The sequence below is a fragment of the Lucilia sericata genome, unplaced genomic scaffold, assembly GCF_015586225.1.
Source record: "Lucilia sericata isolate MDLA Ls3-8-SP2 unplaced genomic scaffold, ASM1558622v1 Contig001696F_arrow, whole genome shotgun sequence".
NCBI lineage: Eukaryota > Metazoa > Arthropoda > Insecta > Diptera > Calliphoridae > Lucilia > Lucilia sericata.
This window is the reverse complement of record NW_023995606.1, coordinates 1-26671: the sequence shown is the minus strand read 5'-3', so window position 1 is coordinate 26671 and position 26671 is coordinate 1. Positions and strand designations below refer to the sequence as shown.

At 31.3% G+C, this 26671-nt stretch overlaps 1 protein-coding gene across 1 annotated transcript in view; it reads right to left on the bottom strand.

Annotated features, from left to right (window-relative positions):
• LOC119612466 (rap guanine nucleotide exchange factor 4-like) overlaps positions 1-19982 on the bottom strand; it is a gene marked incomplete at both ends in the record, with an annotated part of 111614 nt that extends 91632 nt beyond the window's left edge. Inside the window, 2 exons of the mRNA XM_037968273.1 lie at positions 19410-19501; positions 19840-19982. Of these exons, the coding sequence (XP_037824201.1) occupies positions 19410-19501; positions 19840-19982 (235 nt within the window). The remainder of the gene's footprint in view (positions 1-19409; positions 19502-19839) is intronic.
• Positions 19983-26671: the final 6689 nt, after the last annotated feature.

Here is a 26671-nt window from a genome sequence, read left to right as displayed (position 1 = left end):
CTAACTAACTAACTAACTAACTAACTAACTAACTAACTAACTAACTAACTAACTAACTAACTAACTAACTAACTAACTACTAACTAACTACTAACTAACTAACTAACTAACTAACTAACTAACTAACTAACTAACTAACTAACTAACTAACTAACTAACTAACTACTAACTAACTAACTAACTAACTAACTAACTAACTAACTAACTAACTAACTAACTAACTAACTAACTAACTAACTAACTAACTAACTACTAACTACTAACTAACTAACTAACTAACTAACTAACTAACTAACTAACTAACTAACTAACTAACTAACTAACTAACTAACTAACTAACTAACTAACTAACTAACTAACTGTAGCCAATATGTGGTATACTTCCCCGTTTGGCATGTTTCCCTTTATCCAACAAGCATTTTTTATTATTAATATATTATTTATATGTAACTGTATAGTTTAAGTATACTCATCCTTGTTTATTCATGTCCATTGTCGTTAAACAACAGTTATGTTTTCTTATATTCTTTTCCACATTGTTTTTTTTATGTAAAAGTAATACTGTCTAAATACTTAATAAAGCATAGAGAAGTCAGTCTTGTTATAAAAGTTGAACAGACAAGTTGTTTTATTCGTTCGCGCATGCTACTTGCTACAATTTCAGAAGTGGGATATAAAGAACAAAAAGTGCAAAAAAAAAAATAAAAAAGTTTTTGTGAGAACATTGTTTAAGTTAAGCAACAAGTGTGGAAGGAAGAACGAAAATAATTTAAAGTGAGAAAAGAAAAAAAAAGAGATAAATTTTTCTTGGGAACATTGTTTCAAATGAACAACAAGTGAAGGAGAAAATCAGATCAGAAAAAAGAAATTTTTTTTTGTTCGTAAATAACAGACTGCAAGTGTAAAAGAGACAAACGGGAAAAATAAGAAAAATTTTGTTGTTGTTGAGAACACTTTTTAAAGTAAATCAGTGCGAAAACAAAGACGAAACAAGGAAAAGAAAAGTGTTGAAGCGAATATCGTGAAGAATTTATTTTTATGTGAACGGAACTATTGGAAAATGGATGAAATAAATCCAAACAAGTATACGGCTGCGCAGTTGCGTGGATGGCTTCAGCAGCTGAACTTGCCGACGGCTGGCACAAAAAGTGCACTAGTTTTGCGACTCAACGACATACCGCAGAACGAAAGAGGTGTGTGTCCAATCGAAGACAACAGTTTAGCGACGAATGTAACTGATGGTGTTAGTGAGTGTGAATATGAGGACAATGAAACACAAGACAATGTCATTGAGAAAAGTAAACAGAAGAAAATTAATATGAACAGTGTTTTTGAGAAGGAGAATTATTTGCTAAAGAAAGAACTCGAAATTATAAGGAAAGAGAACGAACTTCTGATTAAGGAGAATGAATTTTATAAAAAGAGGGAAGAGTTCGAAAAATATAGAAAAACAGTCTTGTGTGGGGGTGTGGAAATTAACACCGTTAACAGCGGTGGTGCGAATGAAAATGAGCAAAGTGCAAATGATAGAGATGGTGGTGCGAATGATGACAGTGGTTTAACAAATGAGTGCGGTGGCTGTGTAAATAATAGTGGTGGTGGAACAGTGAACGGAGTAAACAGTGGCGAAAATGATTGCAACAGTGGTGAAGTGAATAATAGCAGTACTGCATATGGTTGTAACGTTGGTGGTGAAGGCGTTAACATTGGCGAATATAGAGAAAACAACAATGAGCGTGAACAGAGCAGTATTGTAAAAGCTAAGGAAAATTCTGGTAGTGGTGGCAATACTTCTTTTACATTATTGAAGGAGTTGTTGCCAGAATATGATGGTTCTACCGCGCCAACTATTTTTGTTGCGCAAGTAAGAAATATAATGGAGCTGTATTCAGTAGACATAAGTACAGTTAAGGCATTACTAATGTCAAAGGTCAAAGGGAAAGCACAATGCTGGTTGCATGCCAAGTCTAATTACTTACACGAGGATCTGAATAAGCTGCTTGACGAGTTAACAGAATTGTTTGGAGATAAAGAAAATAAGCTTTCAATACGACGAAAGTTCGAATATAGAAAGTGGCAGTATAATGAAGACTTCATAACCTATTTTAATGACAAAGTTGTTTTGGCCGAGCGCTTGAGAATTCCTGAAGATGAGCTAATAGACTACGTCATCGAGGGGATCCCTGATAACAGTTTGAAAATCCACGCAAATTTGCAGTGTTTCCAGAGTAAATCGCAGCTTTTGATGGCTTTTTCTAAGATATCCTTAAAGGGACGTGAGCAAACTTACAACAAAGGAGAAAAGCGAGAATCTGGTGTTCGGTGCTACAACTGTAATTGCTTTGGACACTATGCGAGTGAGTGTCAGAAACCAAAGAGGGAAGTGGGTGCTTGCTATGGTTGTGGAAGCTTAAACCATCTCGTTGCTGCCTGCCCAGAACGGAAGACAGATAGACCCGAGGTAGAAAATAGATATTTAAGGTATTTTAAGTGTAGTTATGATGATAATTCTGTAAATTCTTTTTATATAGAATGCCTGATGGATACAGGGAGTCCCGCATGCTTTATAAAGAAATCTCTGATATCACAGAGGATTGGCTTGAAGCATATGAATAATGATAATTTTTCTTTTTATGGCCTAAATGGCACTGAATTTAAAACTTTTGGGAACATTTTACTTTACTTGGATTTTGAGAATAAATATGTTGGACTTGATGTATTTGTTGTTGATGATTCTGTGATGGTTTTTGATTGTATCCTTGGAAGGGATTTTCTTGACAAGGTAGGACTGATATTGGCTGACAAGAGGTCCGTGGTTGGGGAACGGGGAACGGATGATCATGTAGGGGGCAGCGATTTTGTGAGGGCAATTATGTCTATTGAATGTGGGAATATGTCTGAGGCTAGTGACCTGAGAATAGACGAACAGGTTGGGGACGATGGCAGGAGAAGATTAATAGAGTTATTTCTGGATACATATGTGGGCCCGGAAAGACCATCTGAACCCAAGACGAGAAGTGAGATTAAACTTAATTTGGACAAGCCGAGGCCGTTCAATTGCACGCCTAGAAGATTATCATATGACGAAAGGGAAAAGTTACAGGCAATTCTGGACGAATTCTTGGCGAAGGGATATATAAGGCCAAGTGAATCAGAATTTGCTTCGCCTATTGTGCTCGTGAAGAAGAAAAACGGGGAATTGCGTATGTGCGTGGATTATAGAACCCTGAATAAGATGACTCTAAGGGATAATTACCCAATTCCTCTTATTGACGAACTATTGGACCGATTGTCGGGAAAACAGTTCTTTACGAAGTTGGATTTGAAGAATGGTTTTTACCACGTTTATGTTGAGGATGAGTCTGTGAAATACACATCCTTTGTTACCCCACTTGGTCAATATGAGTTTTTAAGAATGCCGTTCGGGTTGAAGAATGCACCTTCTGTGTTCCAGCGGTTTGTGAACAAGGTTTTTGCGGATATGGTTAGGGATGGAAGGTTGATTGTTTATATGGATGACATTATGGTAGCTACTAGGGATGTTGAGGAACATTTCCGAATTCTTAAGGAAGTGTTCAAGCGTTTGGTGGATAACAAATTGGAATTGCGGTTGGATAAGTGTGAATTCTTGAGGACTAATGTTAAGTATTTGGGGTACGAAATCGATGGTAATGGTATTAAAGCTGACGACACGGGTCTGCGAGCTGTAAGGGATTTCCCTGTCCCTACTAATGTACATTCTGTTCGTAGCTTTCTTGGCCTCACTTCGTATTTTAGGAGGTTTGTGAAGGATTTTTCTACTATTGCTAAGCCATTGACGGATTTGACAAGAAAGGATAAGGTTTTCGAATTTGGAATCGATGAATTAAGGGCCTTTGAAGCTCTGAAGGAGAAATTATTGGGATGTCCCGTACTAGCACTGTATGATCCTAAGGATGAAACAGAATTACACTGTGATGCCAGTAGTGCGGGGTTTGGCGCTATCCTTTTACAGAAGAAGGACGATGGGAAGATGCATCCGGTATTTTATTATTCCAAAAGGACAAGTGAATCAGAGTCAAAGTACCACAGCTTCGAACTGGAAACCCTGGCTATTTTGTATGCTTTAAGACGTTTTAGAGTATACTTACATGGGAGGAAATTTAAGATTGTTACTGATTGCAACTCACTCACAATGACTCTTAACCGGAGGGAAATGAACCCAAGGATAGCGAGGTGGGCTTTGGAATTTCAGGATTATGATTATGTACTGGAACATAGAGCTGGTACTCGTATGCAGCATGTGGATGCGTTGAGTAGGAGTTTGCATGTGATGGTAATAGAGAGTAATAGTTTTGAGGAAAACTTAGTGATATGCCAGAACAGGGACCCAGGTTTGCTAAAACTAAAGGCGGAACTTCAGAACAAGCAGAGTAAAATGTATGAAATGAGAAATGGCATTCTATATAGGAAAACTAATAAGGATGATGTAGTATTATTTTGCGTACCAGAGGCGATGGAAAGTCACGTATTATATAGATACCATGATGAAATGGGGCACGTTGGGGTTGACAAGATGACGGATCTGATATCAGGTGGTTATTGGTTTCCCCATATAAGGAAAAAGGCTTCCGATCATGTTCAGAATTGTTTGAAGTGCATCTCTTACTCGGATAAGCATGGGAAAGAGGAGGGTTTTCTGAACAGTATTCCGAAATCTACGGCTCCATTTGATGTCATACACGTTGATCATTACGGCCCTGTTGACAATGGGAGACTTTTGAAACATATTTTGGTTGTTATCGATGCGACCACCAAATTCGTGAGGCTTTATCCCACGAAAACCACGAGGACAAAGGAGGTAGTGGAACATATGAAGGAATACTTCCGAGCATATAGTCGCCCGAAATGCGTTGTGAGTGATAGGGGAACCGCGTTCACTTCTTCGGAATTTCAGGACTTTTTGAACGAGTACGGCATACGACATATAAAGGTGGCGACTGGTTCTCCGCAGGCCAATGGACAGGTGGAGAGAGTTAACAGGAGTATAGGTCCAATGTTGGCGAAACTAGTTCGCCCGGAGAATGGAGTGTACTGGGATACGGTATTGGACAAGGTGGAGCATGCTTTGAACAACACCGTTCATAGGGCAGTTGGACAGCACCCAAGTGTGATGTTGTTTGGTTTAGGGCAGAGAGGTCCGGTGGTGGATACACTAAGGGAATGTATACTTGACGATCTTCAGCACAGGGCACAGGTCGACCACGGTTGTGTAAGGGAGGCGGCTTCTAGGAGACAGAAATCTTTACAGGACTACAACAAGCGATATGTTGATAAGCGTAGAAGACCGGGGACAGAATATTCAGTGGGTGACTACGTAATGATTAGGAATTTTGACTCACATGCGGGTGTGTCGAGGAAGTTGATTCCAAAATTTAGGGGACCGTACAGAATAGCCAAGGTTCTTAGGAATGATCGGTATTTGTTGGAGGATGTCGAGGGTTTCCAGCAGTCAAGAAATCCTTACAAGGGTGTATGGGCCATCGGGAATATCCGTCCATGGTTTAGGGGCCGAAATTGTATTGACCCGGCACGAGATCAGGTGATCTCGTCTGTCAGGATGGCCGAGTTGTAGCCAATATGTGGTATACTTCCCCGTTTGGCATGTTTCCCTTTATCCAACAAGCATTTTTTATTATTAATATATTATTTATATGTAACTGTATAGTTTAAGTATACTCATCCTTGTTTATTCATGTCCATTGTCGTTAAACAACAGTTATGTTTTCTTATATTCTTTTCCACATTGTTTTTTTTATGTAAAAGTAATACTGTCTAAATACTTAATAAAGCATAGAGAAGTCAGTCTTGTTATAAAAGTTGAACAGACAAGTTGTTTTATTCGTTCGCGCATGCTACTTGCTACATAACTAACTAACTAACTAACTAACTAACTAACTAACTAACTAACTAACTAACTAACTAACTAACTAACTAACTAACTAACTAACTAACTAACTAACTAACTAACTAACTAACTAACTAACTAACTAACTAACTAACTAACTAACTAACTACTAACTAACTAACTAACTAACTAACTAACTAACTAACTAACTAACTAACTAACTAACTAACTAACTAACTAACTAACTAACTAACTAACTAACTAACTAACTAACTAACTAACTAACTAACTAACTACTAACTAACTAACTAACTAACTAACTACTAACTAACTAACTAACTAACTAACTAACTAACTAACTAACTAACTAACTAACTAACTAACTAACTAACTAACTAACTAACTAACTAACTAACTAACTAACTAACTAATTTTTAAAAAATTACTTTTATTTTATAATTTTTTTAAACGTTTTTCAAAAAAATTTTCAAAAATGTACTTCTTTTTAGGGAATTTTTCAAGAATTTTCTTTTTTTAGTAAATTTTTCAAAAATTTACTTCTTTTTTATTAAATTTTAGTTTTTTTTTTTGCAAAAATTGTCTTCTTTTTTAGTAAATTTTTCAAAAATATTCTTCTTTTTTAGTAAATTTTTCAAAAATTTTAATCTTTTTTAGTAAATTTTCAAAAAATTTCTTTTTTTTAAGTAAATTTTTCAATTTTTTTAGTAAATTTTTTAAAAATTTCTTTTTTTTAGTAAAATTTTCTTCTTTTTTATAAAATTTTTCAAAACTATCCTTCTTTTTTAGTAATTTTTTTCAAAAATTTTATTATTTTTCAAAATAGTCTTCTTTTTTAGTAAATTTTTTTCAAAAATTGTCTACTACTTTTTTAGCAAATTTTTCAAAAATTTTCTTCTTTTTTAGTAAATTTTTCAAATTTGTTTTTCTTTTTTAGTACATTTTACAAAACTTTACTCCTTTTTTTGTATTTTTTTTATTTGACTATTTAATCCTTAAACTTAGAACAAAACTTTATGCAAAATTTCTTAAACAATTAAAATCCTTTGAGAAATTTATATTCCCGCACTAAGTTGTTGTATAACCTTCAAAAAATAACTACTAGAAAAAAAAAGAACTTTAAAATTTATTTAACAGCTCCACCAAACAAAGGTGTCAATTTATCTCAACTATTGCAAGTGTAAAACTGTTTGCTTTTAGTTAAATTTTACCCATCAGCACAGTGCGTGTTTCAGTTATTCAGTTGTGAAAAATTCTTTCTTTTTTCATAGTTTTTATTTCGCACTTGAAATATTACAAACAATAGATTCTATGAATTTGTATTCCCACAGCACGTTCGCTTTAGTTTCTACGCTCTTTTGAGTCACTAAAAAAATAATATTTATAAAAAAAAAAATCGACAAAACTAAAAAATAAGACAAAATAAAAGGAAAGAAAATGATGCTTTAAAAAAATAGTAAAAATACATGTAGAAGTATCAAAAATATAATATGGAAAAATTTATGAATTTATGCTAAAATATAAAGATGCCACAAAGAGGTGTTTGTGTTATCCCAAATATCCCAAAATTAATCCTTAATAAAACCAAAATATTTCAAAGAAAATTATTAAAATTTTTAAATAATTGTTTTTACTGCTTAATGTAATCAGCACTAATGCTTATCAGTAAGCATTGTAAAATAAAATGTGTAAAACCATAAATTCCCCAAAATCTGGTAACCCTGCTTGCCACTGCAAATTCTCAGTATGCAAGTTGTTAACAATAGTTGTTGTTATTGTTGCTGCTGTTGCATAAAAAAGGGATACACAACAGAATTTTGTTGAAAAACAGGAAAAACTTATATTAAAGTAGTTCCTTCTATGCATATGAACGAATTCACTTTACTCCCACTCAGTATTGAAGTTCGAAATGAAATATGCAATTTATTTAAGATGTAAAAGAATAAGTTCTTAAAAGTGTAGAAAAAATCTCAATAAAAAACTTAGGTTACAAGGTAAAGGATTAAAATCCTTCAGCATGTTTAAACATCATTAAGCTTACAAGTAAGCAGTTAAATTATCAGTTAATTGAAAGTAAACAAGTCTGCAGCTTTCTCGCCTTAGGGAAGGGTTTATCTAGGAAGTAATTTTTCGACGACTTCTTTTTAATAACAACAATTGGGGTCTTGTCTTTTGACTATAGTCCATAGACTACTTACTCTCTTGATTTGTCTTTGTACTAGATTTTAAGCTATTCCGATATTTTCACTACGACTGGACTGACCTACAATATGGACTATAGATGGATTTATATTCTGGACTATAGATTGATGTATAACCTGTACTATAGACTGATTTATAATCTGAACTACAGAGTGATTTATAGTCTGGACTATAGACTGATATATAGTCGGAACTAAAGACTGATTTATAGTCTGATGTATAGTGTGGACAATAGACTGATTTATAATCTGGACTATAGACTGATCTATACTCTGATCTATAGTCTGGACTATAGAATAGACTGATCTATAGTGTTGAATATAGACTGATCTATAGTGTTGACTATAGACTGATCTATAGTGTTGACTATAGAACGATCTATAGTGTTGACAATAGACTGATCTATAGTCTGGACTATAGACTGATCTATAGTCTGGACCATAGACTTATCTATAGTCTGGACCATAGACTTATCTATAGTCTGGACCATAGACTTATCTATACTCTGGACTATAGACTGATCTATACTCTGGACTATAGACTGATCTATAGTCTGGACTATAGACTAATCTATAGTCTGAACTATAGACTGATCTATAGTCTGGACTATAGACTGATATATAGTATGGACTATAGACTAATCTATAGTCTGGACTATAGACTGATCTATAGTCTGGACTATAGACTGATCTGTAGTCTGGACTTTAGACTGATCTATAGTCTGAACTAAATACTGATCTATAGTCTGGACTATAGACCGATCTATAGTCCGGACTTTAGACTGATCTATAGTCTGGACTATAGACTGATATATAGTCTGGACTATAGACAGATCTATAGTCTGGACTATAGACTGATCTATAGTCTGGACTATAGACTGATCTATTGGCTGGACTATAAACTGATCTATAGGCTGGACTATAGACTGATCTATAGCCTGGACTATAGACTGATCTAAAGGCTGGACTATCGACTGATTTATAGTCTGGACTATAGACTGATCTATAGTCTGGACTATAGACTGATCTATAGTCTGGACTATAGACCGATCTGTAGTCTGGACTTTAGACAGACCTATAGTCTGAACTATATACTGATCTATAGTCCAAACTATAGACAGATCTATAGCCTGGACAATAGACTGATCTATAGCCTGGACTATAGACTGGACTATAGACTGCTCTATAGTCTGCGCTATAAAGTGATCTATAATCTGCGCTATAGAGTGATCTATAGTCTGGACTATAGACTGATAGTTTAAGCGTGCAATCTAGACAACAGACTATCTACTCATCTATAAAGTCTAGAATATAGCGAATAATCTATTGACAAGTCTAGTCAATGGACTTGTCTATTGATTAATCTATTGACTAGTCTTTGGTTTATCCTGTTGATTAGTCTATGGTCTATACTATTGACTACTCTATAGACTAGCATCAAGTTAATTGCTTAGACTACTGATTTGACTGGTCTATTGACTAATATATTGTTTGGTCTTCGGATTATTCTATGAACTATTGACTATATCATAAAACTGGTATATGGACAAATTTATTCTGTAGACTATTGACTTTTGTATTGACTTGTTTACCTTAAAAAAGAATTGATTCTATTTCTGCTCTGATTTCATAAAATACAAGTAATTTACACAAGAACTTGCAAATTTATGCACAAGTACCAACATCCATTTGTTGAAGAATAATCAATATTTGCTGCATGTTAGTCAATAAGTAAGAAAATTTATTTGATTTTTTTTACTTTTTTTAAATTAAAGTTTTACTTAGTATTTTTTGTTAATTTTAAATTTTATATGCATGAAATTTTTGTTTTTTTTTTTTTTGGTATACAAATGCACTTCATAAGTCTTGCTAAAAATGCAATAGAATTGAAGAAAGAAAATACTATTAGCAAATATATTATACTAATGGAAAGGATAGTAAGTACATAAATAATTACAGTAAAAATTTTAAATTTCAATAAAATCAAATTTTCATTGTAGTAATAATTTTTGTGAAGACTTTAAATTGTTTTCACTCGAAAGTGATCACTGCATACATACTTCATAATATAGAAGTGGTTTAGTAATTGATTATTTGATAATGAAATATTTCTACATTTCTGACACTATGCTATAAAATTGTAAACATTAGGATAATGAAAAATTAATTTAAACTTTTATTTTAAATATAACACTTAATTTTTTTGTGAAGTGAAATAAATGTAACATAATCGATAGATTTCCCGCGGGTCTAATTAACAAAGTTGTAAGTATTGCAGCTAAATATTCCATTATATTTATCTAGTATTTCATTTATTGACAAATGTGTATATGTATGTATATATGTAATTGTAGCTGATCACATTCATATATTAGCATAGCTCTAGAAAACAGTTTTCAAAAACAAAACAAAATGTTATCATAATCAGTGTGATTAACTTACATCGCTAGAAAGCTTTTAACAAAACCTTTTCAATATAAGACAAATATGCAGTTAAGTTGTCATAATTTTGAATGCAATTAAATGGAGGAATTCTAATAAGTGATTGTTTTATCACTCATGGTGAAGGGTATAATATATTACTTTTATTTGTTAAATTTACATATCGATAACATATACACATACACATGTATTTAATTACATTTTCCCCTTTTTTCTACTCTACATAACAATAGTTGGATAGAAATTTAAGTTAATGCTGATGTTTGTAACACCTGTATCCCTTTCTGAAACGATGAACAGAATCTTTTTCTAAGATCACCTCATTTCATCCGACCGTCCATAAGAATCTTGCAATATAGACAAATCTGTAGGTTAACAACATTTAATTAATTGGTCTATAATCTGATTATAAAACTCTTATTTATAATCTAGGTTATAGACTGATCTGTTATCGGGACTGTATACTGATCTATAACCTAGATTAAAGACTGAACTGAAGTCTAGAATATATAGTCGCTTGTCTAAATTATAGACTTATCAATAGTCCAGAAAATAAACTCTGTAGACTACATTATGGACTGATCTATGGTCTATAATATGGACTGATCTGTAGTCTGAACTGTTCAATAATCTATGGTCCAGACTACATTAAAATATAGTATAGGCAACAGGCTGATATACAGTCTAGATTATTAAATAATCTTCAGTGTAGACTGTACATTTTTCTACAGTCTACAGTAAATAGTAATCTGTACTCTAGACTTATATATTGTCTAGACGATAAACTGATGTTTAGCCTAGACCATAAACTGATCTTCAGTCTAGGCTATGGACTGATCTAGACTATAGACCGTAGATCGTTCTAGAGTCTAGATTGACATTTAGTATTGACTATAGAATGACCTTTAATAAAGACTATAGACTGATATTTAGTCCCGACTAAAGAGTGATCAAGACTTGTTTTTAGTCTAAAGTACAAACTGATCCTTCTTCTATACTATAGACTGATCTTTAGACCGGTCTATAGCATAGGTTATAACTAAAGTCCAGACTATAGATCAGTCTGGACTTTAGTTATATCAGTATAGTTTATACTATAGACTGATCTATAGTTCAGATTATAGACTGATCAATAGTCCTGACTATAGACCTTTTTACAGTTGGTACTATTGACTGTTCTATAGTCGGGACTATAGACAGTTCTTTAGTCGGGTCTATAAAGAGTTTTATAGTCGGGACTATAGACCTAAAGTGTGGACTATTGACAGTTCTTTAGACAGATCGGTAGTCTGGGCTGCGGATAGTTCTAGAGTCGGTACTATAGACTGTTTTATAGTCGGAATTATAGACAGTTCTATAGTCGGCATTATAGACAGATCTATAGTCTGGACTATAGACTGATCAAAAGTGTGGACTATAGGCTGATCTATAGTTTGATCTATAGTTAGAACTATAACTGGACTATACCTTCATCTATAGCCTGGACTATAGACTGATCTATAGTCTGGACTATAGACTGATCTATAGTCTGGACTACAGATTGATCTATAGCCTGGACTATTGACTAATCTACAGTCTGGACTATAGATCTATAGTCTGACATATAGACTGATCTATAGTCTGGACTATAGACTGATCAATAGTCTGGACTATGGACTGATATATAGTGTGGACTATAGACTATTCTATAGTCTGTATTGTAGACTGATCTATAGTCTGGACTATAGACTGATCTATAGTCTGGACTATAGACTGATCTATAGTCTGGACTATAGACTGATCTATAGTCTGGACTATAGGCTGGACTATAGACTGATCTAAAGTTTGGACTATAGACTGATCTATATTCTGAACTATAGACTATATATCGGTCTATGAAATATAGACCAATATATAGTCTGGACTATTGACTGATCTATAGTCTGGACTTTAGACTGATATATAGTCTGGACTATAGACTGATCTATTGTCTGGACTATAGACTGATCTATTGTCTGGACTATAGACTGATCTATAGTCCGGACTATAGACTGATCTATATTCTGGACTATAGACTGATCTATAGTCTGGACTATAGACTGATCTATAATCTGGACTATAGACTGATATATAGTGTGGGCTATAGACTGATATATAGTGTGGACTATAGACTAATCTACAGTCTGGATTTTAGACTGATCTATATTGTGGACTAAGACTGATCTATAGTCTAGACTATAGACTGATCTATATTCTAGACTATAGACTGATCTATATTCTAGACTATTGACCGATCTGTAGTCTGTTAACTAGTGACATGAGACTTTATATAGGGCACTGTGTATTCGAGTATATCCTCTTATACTACATTATTTTGCAAATAATCTACCTGTATATTTTATGCACAATCATAAAAATACACATGTACTTATGTGCAAATAATATTCATCAATAAGTAATAAAAAGGGAAAAATAAATACAATATATATATATATATATATATATTTTTTTTGCAATACAAACAAGCAAAAGTCATACAAATATCGAAATTATGCCCCAGTGCATATTAAAGACACACATCGCCATTCATTCATTCATCCATTAATAATAAGAAGTCAATGATGGTTTTTTGGTTCATATTTTAAGTATTTTATTACCACTTTCATGCTGCTGCTATATTGGTATTTATTTTAAGAAAAAATTTAATTAAATTATTTGCAATTTAAGGGATTATAAATTAAAGAAAAAAACTTAAATTTGCTGAACAAATTTCTAAACAAACTTTTAGCTGCAATCAGTAAATAAAGTTTTGTTTACAAAATATATTTAGTTGGGTTTCACTACTATATACGATTTATTTGAAATCTAAAAGTTTTGCTGACTACCGACTTCATCATCATCATCATTGTTGCAATATATAGCTGATAAGTTCCTCATTTCTCTTTTTTTCTTTGTCTTTCTGCTTTGGGCTTCTTGTCTGAATTTCTTACTTTTGTTACTGATGTTAATTTTACATTCATTTTAGTTATTTATTTATGTAGGTGACATTTTGCCATTTGTTTCTTAAGCAGTTGTTTTGTAAAATTTTCAAAACTTTTATTATTTTTTTTTTTTTGTAATTTCATTTCTTTGCTTTAATACTTGTAACAATTGCAAACTCATTCAGACGTTCATTTATTCATTCATAATTCAGTTGTTGTTTTGTTGTTGTTGTTGTTGCTTCAAGAAAATAAAATATAAAAGTACAAATATGCAAAAACGAAAAAATATGCTCACGTAACAATTGTCGATTATAAAACTCATATTTTTTACTTGATTGTGTGTTGTGCGCCCTGCATTCTAATGTTAGTGAACAGACAAGTACTTTGATACCCTACACATTATTGGTGTCGTTATTTTTTGCTAAAATCCGATTTTCTTTTGACTATAAACTGATCTATAGTCTTGGCTATAAACTGATCTATAGACTGATCTACAGTCTAAGCTACAGACTCATATACAGTCTAGGTTATAGACTGATCTATAGTCTAGATTATAGGCTGATCTATAGTCAAGACTATAGACTGATATGGACTAATCTTTAATACTGACTATAGTTGTAGATCAAGATCTACAGTCTAGAATATAAATCAGTCTATAGTCCTGACTATAGACTGATCTATAGTCTAGATTACCCACTGATTTACAGATTAATTAATAATCTATATTATAGACTAATTTATAATCTAGACTATAGACTAGTCTACATACGGATCTATAGACAAGATTATTGTCTGAGTTACAAAACTGTACACTGATGTATAGTGTAAACTGTAGACTGATCTATAGTCTAGAGTACAAACTGATCAGACTATAAACAGAACTATGGGTTGATTTATCTTTTTGATTATAAACAGATCAAAAGACTGGACTCTTGACTGGTCTTTAGTATGCGCTATAGACTGATTTATAACCAAGACACTATGTAGATCTATAGTCAGGACTATGAACTAATCTATAATCTTGTCTAAAGACTGATCTATAGCCTCTACTAGAGATTGATCTATAGTTTTTGGCTATAAACTGATCTGTAGACTAAGGAATGAACTATAGTCAGAACTATGTATTGATCTATTGTTTTATTATAGACCGAATTTTAATTTGCACTATAGGTTGATTTGTAGTCAGGCTGATCTATAGTGAAGTTTAAATCTAGATCTATAGTCTAGACAAAAGAGTGATCTATAGTCAGGACTATAAAATGACCTATAGTCTAGTCTATAGACTACAGATTGATCTATAGTTTTGCCTATAGACTGATATATAAACTGGACTTATCTATAAGTCTAATGTAGGTTAGATTCGTGTCGGTTTTAACGAATATTATTCTAACTTGTAATATCTGTTCGGTGACTTGTAGTCTAAATATGTGGCATATTTTTTTGTGTCACTGTTCTTTCGTTGTTGTTGTTGTTGTTATTGCCTCTAAACTAGGAAGGGGTATATCAATTTTCTCCAAAGTATGTTTTCCATTGTTGGTGTTGTAGTTGTTGTTCTTGTTGTACATAGTCATATTATGACATTATGATTGTCATGTTGTTAAATTAAATTTGTTCTCATTGTATTTTTCTACTTCTTCTAGTTATTATTGTCTTGTAAAGGGGGGTGAGAGCGGGTGTAGGTTACACTCTACTGAGGATTTTAGCAAACAAATAGTCAAGAGAACTATACTCAGCTATAACGAAAGTCTATGAAGCCATCCAATACCTAAATTTGTTATTATATATAAAACTGATATTGGCAAAGAGCTCTCTCTCTCTCTCTCTCTCAAAACGAGTCAATGAGCTTACTGGTCACTGTTTAGCATTGAATGATACATTTCGTGATCTCTTATCATTACATCGAAGTATTACAAATGACATAACAAAACAAATATACTCCCCCACACTTTCGGCTAAAGTATGTAATAAAAAAATATGGAATTTGAATTAAGAACGATTAAAATTTATATGAAAACACATAGAATATGGAATAGTTTGGGTTATTAATTTAATATTCATGGCTCATATATTCCCATTTGTTTGCCAATTGTCTGTGAATATATAGTACACATGTTCTACATATGTATGCATATATGTACATAAATGTAAGTATAGTTCTAACAGTATATTTATTTATTCATAAATATGAAATGCATTTGATATTTTCAATTGAAAGCGCTTTTTTGACATGTACAATGTAGTACGAAATGCTTATTTTGTTTTTTTCTTTACGCTACTTCTAAAATTGTTTGTGAATTTGTAATTGACACCCATATTTGTCAACAAGGTCTGTCTGTTTGTCTCTCTGACTGTGGCATTTGTCATTAATTTTACTATAGTAAAAAATAGTAGTAGAAACGGGGAATAACTAAATTGTTTATAATTTGATTCTAAGTAGAGAAAAATACTACCTAATTGGAACAGTTTAAAGTGATTGGTATGATGCAGTGAAGTTTAAGATGAAAAGTTTCTCAAATGCATTTTTCCACTACTCCTCAGAGCAGGGTTTGAAAATCCTGAGGTATACTTTAAGCAAAAGTTATTGTCGATGATGGGAATAGTTAATAGACTAATTATTGATCGTGAAAGGTAGCCAGCTACAGACCAGACTGTAAATGGACGCAGGGATATTCGTTTGGATTATCTAACTAACTAACTAACTAACTAACTAACTAACTAACTAACTAACTAACTAACTAACTACTAACTAACTAACTAACTAACTAACTAACTAACTAACTAACTAACTAACTAACTAACTAACTAACTAACTAACTAACTAACTAACTACTAACTAACTAACTAACTAACTACTAACTAACTACTAACTACTACTAACTAACTAACTAACTAACTAACTACTAACTAACTAACTAACTAACTAACTAACTAACTAACTAACTACTAACTAACTAACTAACTACTAACTAACTAACTAACTAACTAACTAACTAACTAACTAACTAACTAACTAACTAACTAACTAACTAACTAACTACTAACTAACTAACTAACTAACTAACTAACTACTAACTAACTAACTAACTAACTAACTTAACTAACTAACTAACTAACTAACTAACTAACTAACTAACTAACTAACTAACTAACTAACTAACTAACTAACTAACTAACTAACTAACTAACTAACTAACTAACTAACTAACTAACTAACTAACTAACTAACTAACTAACTAACTAACTAACTAACTACTAACTAACTAACTAACTAACTACTAACTAACTAACTAACTAACTAACTAACTAACTACTAACTAACTAACTACTAACTAACTAACTAACTAACTAACTAACTAACTAACTAACTACTAACTAACTAACTAACTAACTAACTAACTAACTAACTAACTAACTAACTAACTAACTAACTAACTAACTAACTAACTAACTAACTAACTACTAACTAACTAACTAACTAACTAACTAACTAACTAACTAACTAACTAACTAACTAACTAACTAACTAACTAACTAACTAACTAACTAACTAACTAACTAACTAACTAACTAACTAACTAACTAACTAACTAACTAACTAACTAACTAACTAACTCAAAACTTTATTTTTTAGCAATTTTTCACAATATTTCCCTTTTTTAAATTTTTTTGAATTTTCTTTATCTTAGAAATTTAAAAAAAAAAATTTTCTCAACATTTTCACGATTTTTTTTTAATTTTTCCTTTTGTTGAAAACTTTTCAACATTATACTTTTTTTAATTAAATATTCAAAACTTTTTTAATTTGCACCTTTTAGGAAGTTTTTTAAAAAAATCCCCTTTTTTCATACCATTTTCTGTACACTAGGTTAACCCATAGATTTGTCAATACAGACTTGTCGGTTGTGCAGTTTCCCTCCAAAATACTTTCTATTTATCAATTCCTATAGGGATCAGAATAATTTGTATATTACATTTTTTTCAAATTACTTTTTTTCACATTATCTGCATATAACGAAAGTATGCATTACTTATATAAATAATCCCAGTTCTCATAAGTCAAGGACATATTCATATATAATTTTTTTTTATTATCATACATATTCGTTGTATATATTTTATTAATATTGAAAGTAATTCTTTCAACCATTTAGATAATAATAGTTTATTATATTTTTTTCTATTTATTTTTATCACCAAAATAAAGCGGCTACTACTTATTGCCTGTTACCCGTAAGTATTTTTACATTCACAATAAATATATATGTTTGTAGTACTAAGTGTTTGTTTAGTCATGACTGACTACTGCTAAAATAGTTGATTCTCAACATCTTTGCAATTCATATTCATTTGAGTTTTGAGCACATACACGCGTCAATTTTTATAGCTGCTCTAAATCATGTGTCATAAATATGTGCTTTTCTATGGAAAGTCAGATGAAAATGTTTAGATGGATTTTCTTTAAAAATTATTCCATATTTATAGGTTGCTTTTATGATTTTTATAGCATAGTAGATGCAATTTCGTATTTTTTTTTTTTAATTTGAAATTTATTCAAATTGTATTAAAAAAGTACTTTTATAATTAAAGAATTGTTTCCGTATTCGCTCAGAGAATATTCGCAAATATCTCTCTTGCTATGCATCTTACGAGTTTATATGTTATAATTTTTGTGGAAAATTAAATTTCCTACATCTTGGCTGAAGATTATTAATTAATTTCGATCCATAGTGCATTTAATTTCATAGCCTTGATATTTCGAAATTTTCATATTATGAACACTTTTTAAGATTTTATATAACTTTCGTTGCAGCCATTAGGTATAAACAAATACTAATATTTAGTTTTGATTTTCACCCCAGTAACACTTTCTATCCCATAGTGCATTGTCTATTGTTTCAAAAGTTGCGATAAACGTAAGTTTTTGATTCATGCTAAAAGTAATTTGTAAATGTTATCATCATTATTACGATTTTTTCTACTTTTAAATGTGTTTCAACTGAAGTTTTTGGCGCCACACTAGCTAACTAATAAAATTTAAAAAAAATAAGTAAGAATGTATAGTAAAGCCTGGCCGACCATATGATACCATACTTTAGGGAGTTAGTTCAAAAATGTGCAGTATTTTTTTTAGACAAACAGACTGACAGATAGATAGATAGATAGATAGACAGACAGACAGATAAATAGATAGATAGATAGATAGATAGATAGATAGATAGATAGATAGATAGATAGATAGATAGATAGATAGATAGATAGATAGATAGATAGATAGATAGATAGATAGATAGATAGATAGATAGATAGATAGATAGATAGATAGATAGATAGATAGATAGATAGATAGATAGATAGATAGATAGATAGATAGATAGATAGATAGATAGATAGATAGATAGATAGATAGATAGATAGATGGATGGAGCTTTTTGGGTATTACAAACATCAGCTCAAACGCATAACACCCTCCCCATTATATTAGTGTAGGGTATAAAACCTTAATAGCACTGATTCCAACACATTTAAGTTGTTTTATGAAAAAAACTTAGAATAAATACGTTCGAAATTTCTCACCAAAAACTAAATCCAACACTTTAAACAACAACAACTTTTTCCTAAGACTCTTATAACACATGAAATCCTAGATAAATTTTGTATCTTGTTACATTCAGCATAATTTTTATATAAAATTCTATTTCATACTAAAAGACAAGTAACCCCCGCCCCCCCCACATTACCTTTTAGCTAGAGAAAACTTATTAAAAATTTATGATTTTCAAAAGATTTTTCCAGCTATCAAACTACAACAAGAGCCATTTAAGAAGAAGTAGCTACTACTACTGCAACTACTTGAACTGTGGACTTTTAGTTTTTTAGTTTTTTTTTTATTCATTTACTAACCTTTCCGTCAGCATCGGTGGCATGATAGCGAACCTCTAAAGAGCCACCTAAAACAGCATACCAAAAACGACCTTGTTCACCGGCACGAAAAACTAAAGAAAGTAAAGAAAAATTTTATGAAAATTTGTTAGCATACATTTAGGCATTAAGCCAAAATGAATGAAAGTGAACAGAAAAAAAAAAACAAGACTACAGAAACAAAGTGGGAAAAAAGAAGCATTAGAGCAGAATAACAAATTGTTAGCAATCATGCTTGTTATAGTAGTTGTTGTTGTCTTTTTTTTGTTCCTTTTCAAATCCACCACTAACAATTACTTATACCCCACTTTAGTTGTTGTTGTATAAGTGTGAGTGGGTGGTTTGGTGTGTTATTTACTCTTTTATTTATACGCTCATTCATATTTATAGCTTTAAAGCGAGTAGCACTTACGTGTAACGCCTTTTTCAAGATCTTCATAAAAACCGCACATGGCCAATTGCTGCAATGCTGAGCCAGGAAGGCGACACAGCGGCTCCACGCGACGCAGACGACAGGATATCAATTCAACATCTCGCAGATTACGGTCACAAGGTCTGCAAAAGATGAGAGAGAAACAAATGACATGAATAACATTAAAATCAACTACCAGCTAAAAAAAATAATAAGATGAGTTTTTCAACAACAAATTTATTTTAATAGTATTTGGTATTTTTTTCCATTTAAACACTATGGGCAGGTTTTTTTTTATTTGTTAAGAAATAAAGTAAAGTAAAAAACATGATAAAACATGTTAAAATCTAACAAATTTTGTTTACTAAAAATCTAATTTCCAGAACCAACCAACCAACCCACTGTGCATAATAATTGCTAGTGGTTAGGAAGGTAATAACTTCAAAAGCATACAAAACTATAAAACCTTCCTACAATGGGGACACATTAAACTCAAACTAATACTTACTATATATAGAAAGAGAGACGACAAACGAAAAAAAAAAAAACGACAAATTTCTTAGAAAAAATGCAAAAAGTGGGGTAATGACTCTCATAATACAAATTGCTAATTTTTTTTATAAAGTCAACACAATACATTTACCAAAAAATTATATATATATATTTTTTTTTAAACATTCACAAAAAAACACAACTTAAGTAAATATTTGAAAGTTCAATTTTTGACTTCAAGAACACTGAATGATAGAAAATTTCCCAAATTGTGCAAAAATATATTTTTTTTTCATTTTTACATTTTCCTTTTAACTTTAACAGCAAAAAGCCATTTTGTAAAATATATTTTATATTTTGTACAAAAAAACTACATCTTCAAACTCTTATAACAAGTTATTTTTACTATTACTCAGGGTAATTTCATTGAATATGCTGAAGAATTATTTATGATTCTTTAGTTTTGCTATTGTTTTATTATCATATTTTTCCTTTTACTCCCCAAAAAGAACTAAAAATAATCAAAAATATCTTTTCAAGTCAATTTTTTTGGTATAATAACTAAAATAAACTATCATGTTTGTTGGCAAAGAATCATATAGACAAGCTGGAGTTTTTGAAGTTATATTCCAAGTCTTAGGAGTGGTTCTATGACTAGAACTTGTGCCCTCTAAATAAGAAGACAACATGTAGGGAATTATTAAAACTGATCAGTGAGATCATAGACTGATCACCAGATGAGACTATATAATTATCTGTAATCGAGACTATAAACTGATATATATCCGAGACCATAGATTGATCTATAGTTGAGCCTATAGACTGATCTTTAGTCGAAACTATAGACTAATCTGTAGTAGAGAATAGAGACTGATCTTTACTAGAGACTATAGACTCACCTATACATGAAGCTTTAAACGAAACTATAGACTGCTAAGTAGATGAAACTATAGAATTATCTGAAATCGAGACTATAAACTGATATATGTACATATATGCGAGACTATAGATTGATCTATAGTCGATCAAATAGACTGATCTTTAGCCGAGACTATGGACTGATCTGTTGTAGAGAATATAAAATGCTTTCTACTTGAGGCTTTAGACTGATCTATAGCCGAACTTTAGACTGATCTTAAGCCGAAACTCTTGACTGATCTATAGTAGAGACTATAGACTGATTTCTAGTCACGACTATAGACTGATTTCTAGTCACGACTATATTTTAATATTTTGTAGAGACTATAAACTGAAGACTGATTTGTAGTCGAGAATATAGAATGATCTGTAGTTGAGACTATAGACTGATCCATAGTCGAGAATATGGATTGATGATTAGTAGAGACTATAAATTGATCAGATGTAGGGCCTACAGAATGCCTTCTAGACTGATCTATAGTATATCTATAGTATAGTATTCGGGACTATAGACAGATTTGTAGTTGATACTATATACTAATATTTAGTTGAGACTATAAACTGATCTGTACTAGAGACTACAGACTGATTTGTAGTCGAGAATATAGAATGATCTGTAGTTAAGCCTATTGACTGATCCATAGTCGAGACTATGGACTGATCTTTAGTCGAGACTATAGACTGTCAGTAATCGCGACTACAGACTAATTTGTAGTCTAGAATATAGATTAATCTGTAGTTGAGAATATAGACTGAGTATATATAGTAGAGACTATAGATTGATCTGTTGTTGAGACGACAGAATGCTTTCTAGACTGATCTTTAGTCGAGACTACAGACTGATTTCTAGTCAAGACTATAGACAGATTTGTAGTTGAGACTATATACTAATATTTAGTCGAGACTATAGACTGATCTTTAGTCGAGATCTTTCGTCGAGATAAACTAATCTGTTATAGAGACTATAGACTGATTTGTAGTCGAAAATATAGAATGATTGATGATAGACTGATCCATAGACGAGACTATAGACTGATCTTTAGTCGAAACTATAGACTGATCAGTAATGGCGACTACGGACTGATTTGTAGTCGAAAATATAGAATAATCTGTAGTTGAGAATATAGACTGATCCATAGTCGAGATTATAGACTGATCTTTAGTCGAAACTATAGACTAATCTGTAATTGCGACTATAGACTAATCTGTACTTGAGAATATAGACTGATATTCAGTCTAGACTATAGAATCATCTGCTGTCGATCCATATTGATCTGTAATATAGATTACAGTCAGATCAATCTAGTCGAAACTATTAACTGATCTATATTCTAGACTAAAGACTGATTCATAGTTAATACTATTTACAGATATAAAGTATAGACTATAGAGCGATTTATAGTCGGGGTTGTAAACTGATTTCTAGACTATAGACTATTAACTGATCTATTTTAATATAGACTGACTATACTCTAGACCGATCTATAGTAGCGTCTATAGATTGATCTATAGCCTGGACTATAGACTGGTCTTTTGCCTTTGATTATTGCCTAGACTATATACTGATCGACGGTACTTCTGTCTATAGTTTTGAAAATACATCAGTGTCCAGCATCCACTATAAATCTGTCTATAATTTCGACTGCAGATCTGTGCCGCCTAATTTCAAAATAACAAACTTTTTCTATAATTTTACATGAAAAAACAAAAGTGCATACTTTTAGGATTATAGGCATGTAATTAGTAATTGCATGTTTTTAGCTGTAAACAGAATTTCCCTAGAATAATTTTAGTTTCTTATTAAATACTTTTTCCCTTTAATGGAGTTTTAAATTAAAATTATAGAATTTTTCTTTAAAACCATTCCAAAATCCACAAACTCACATCCATACAAATATTTTCCTAATCCTTAAAAAAATTAAAAAAGAGAAAAATCTCATAATTAACCTTTTTTTTGCCCCTGAAACACTTGACTTTTTGTTGAAAGAACCTTATTGTATGACCATTTAACAGTATCCTTTAAGCCATATGTGTACGTCTAACTGTATATATATTATATTTTTGTAACAATGTTAACATTAAAATGTACAACATGTATTTTAACACATGCCAAAGGATTTTTCCAAGGCACCACTTGTATAATAAAGGGCAGACTTTTAGGCAAACAATAAATTACCTAGAAAAGTTAATGTGGAATAGGAAATGTAAAAGGAATAAGTAGGTAATGTCTCTATACAAGGACTACTCTTGTAAAACACACTTAATTCTCCTAGACTTATACACGTTCGTTTTCAACAAATAAGCTTGTCTTTTACAATTAATCAATTGTAAAGAAAGGACGAGGAACAAATGTGTGTGGGACATTGTTGGTCTATGGGTTCTAATGTAAACAATCTACTAAGATTTCTAAATTTACAAGGCTTTCTTCTTTTTTGTCTAAGAAGGAGGATGAAAAACTAACATTGACTTTGCCGGAAAATGTGGTATGCTTTTAGGCATATTTATTTGCTTTTATTACAAACACTGTGGTTTTTGGTATTGTATTTAAAAAGTATATTATATTTTGAAATCAAATAAGTAGCTAATATTTTTAGTTTCATTTTAAGAAAATTTGTAATGAAGATTATTTTTATAGCTTCGGGCTACAAATTCTATGGAAATATGGCAAATCTTACAAAATATTTTTAAAAAATAATTGTTATTAACTATCTTTCCATTATGTTATAATTCAAATTATTTCATAAATGTTGTGTAGTTATATAATTAATATTTCATTTCAAAATTACGATTATTATTGTTAAAATAAGGACGTTAAACTAATTACATACTTTGTACATCTTTATAGAGGGGAGAAGCATTAGTGTTGCTGCTTGAGGCGCAGAAGAGCATCGATTGGTCGGTCTCATTCATTGTCGTTCTCAGTATAGTCTCGATTATAGATTAGTACGGTTCGACAACATATGAGTCTATAGTACAGACTGACTATATACAAATTTATAGATGAGATTACTGACTGGCCTATATTCGAGACAGTCGCGATATAAACCGATCTAAATTATAGACTAATCCATCGTGACTATAGCGAATCCATAGTAAAGACCATAGTATATCTATAATCGGACAATAGAACAATTTATAGTCGAGTTTATAAATTGATCTCATGTTGATACTACAGACTAAATTTATCAATTGCTTAGACAGAGACTAATCTATTAGTCAAGACTATAAACTAATCTATAGTCAGGAATATAGACTACTCTAAAGTCAAGATTGTCGACTAATCTACAGTCAAGAATATAGACTAATCTACAGTCAAGACAAAAAACTTATCTGTAGTAAAGACTATAGTCAAATCTATAATCAAGACTATAGACTTATCTATAGTCAAGACTATAGACTTATCTATAGTCAAGACCATAGACTTATCTATAGTCAGACTATAGACTTATCTATAGTCAAGACTATAGACTTATCTATAGTCAAGACCATAGACTTATCTATAGTCAAGACTATAACTTATCTATAGTCAAGACTATAGACTAATCTATAGTCAAGACTATAGACTAATCTATAGACTAATCTATAGTCAAGACTACAGAATAATCTATAGTCAAAAATACGGACTATCTGTATTCAAGACTATAGACTAATCTATAGTCAAGTCTATGTGGACTAATCTATAGTCAAGCTATAGACTAATCTATAGTCAAGACTATGGACTAATCTATAGTCAAGACTTTGGACTAATCTATAGTCAACACTATGGACTATCTATAGTCAAGACTTTGGGACTAATCTATAATCAAGTCTATGGACTAATCTATAGTCAAGACTTTGAACTAATCTATAGTCCAGACTATAGACTAATACTATAGTCCAGACTATAGACTAATCTATAGTCCAGACTATAGACTAATCTATAGTCCAGACTATAGACTAATCTATAGTCCAGACTATAGACTAATCTATAGTCCAGACTATAGACTAATCTATAGTCCAGACTATAGACTAATCTATAGTCCAGACTATAGACTAATCTATAGTCAAGACTATAGACTAATCTATAGTCAAGACTATAGACTAATCTATAGTCAACACTATAGACTAATCTATAGTCAAGACTATAGACTAATCTATAGTCAAGACTATAGACTAATCTATAGTCAAGACTATAGACTAATCTATAGTCAAGACTATAGACTAATCTATAGTCAAGACTATAGACTAATCTATAGTCAAGACTATAGACTAATCTATAGTCAAGACTATAGACTAATCTATAGTCAAGACTATAGACTAATCTATAGTCAAGACTATAGACTAATCTATAGTCAAGACTATAGACTAATCTATAGTCAAGACTATAGACTAATCTATAGTCAAGACTATAGACTAATCTATAGTCAAGACTATAGACTAAACTATAGTCAAGACTACAGACTAATCTATAGTCAAGACTATAGACTAATCTATAGTCAAGACTATAGACTAATCTATAGTCAAGACTAGAGACTAATCTGTAGTCAAGACTAGAGACTAATCTATAGTCAAGACTATAGACTAATCTATAGTCAAGACATAGTCTAATCTATAGTCAAGACTATAGAATAATCTATAGTCAAGACTATAGACTTATCTATAGTCAAGACTATAGACTTATCTATAGTCAATACTATAGACTTATCTATAGTCAATACTATAGACTTATCTATAGTCAAGACTATAGACTTATCTATAGTCAAGACTATAGACTTATCTATAGTCAAGACTATAGACTTATCTATAGTCAAGACTATAGACTTATCTATAGTCAAGACTATAGACTTATCTATAGTCAAGACTATAGACTTATCTATAGTCAAGACTATAGACTTATCTATAGTCAAGACTATAGACTTATCTATAGTCAAGACTATAGACTTATCTATAGTCAAGACTATAGACTTATCTATAGTCAAGACTATAGACTAATCTATAGTCAAGACTATAGACTTATCTATAGTCAAGACTATAGACTTATCTATAGTCAAGACTATAGACTTATCTATAGTCAAGACTATAGACTTATCTATAGTCAAGACTATAGACTTATCTATAGTCAAGACTATAGACTTACCTATAGTCAAGACTATAGACTTATCTATAGTCAAGACTATAGACTTATCTATAGTCAAGACTATAGACTTATCTATAGTCAAGACTATAGACTTATCTATAGTCAAGACTATAGACTTATCTATAGTCAAGACTATAGACTTACCTATAGTCAAGACTATAGACTTATCTATAGTCAAGACTATAGACTTATCTATAGTCAAGACTATAGACTTATCTATAGTCAAGACTATAGACTTATCTATAGTCAAGACTATAGACTAATTTATAGTCAAGACTATAGACTAATTTATAGTCAAGATTATAG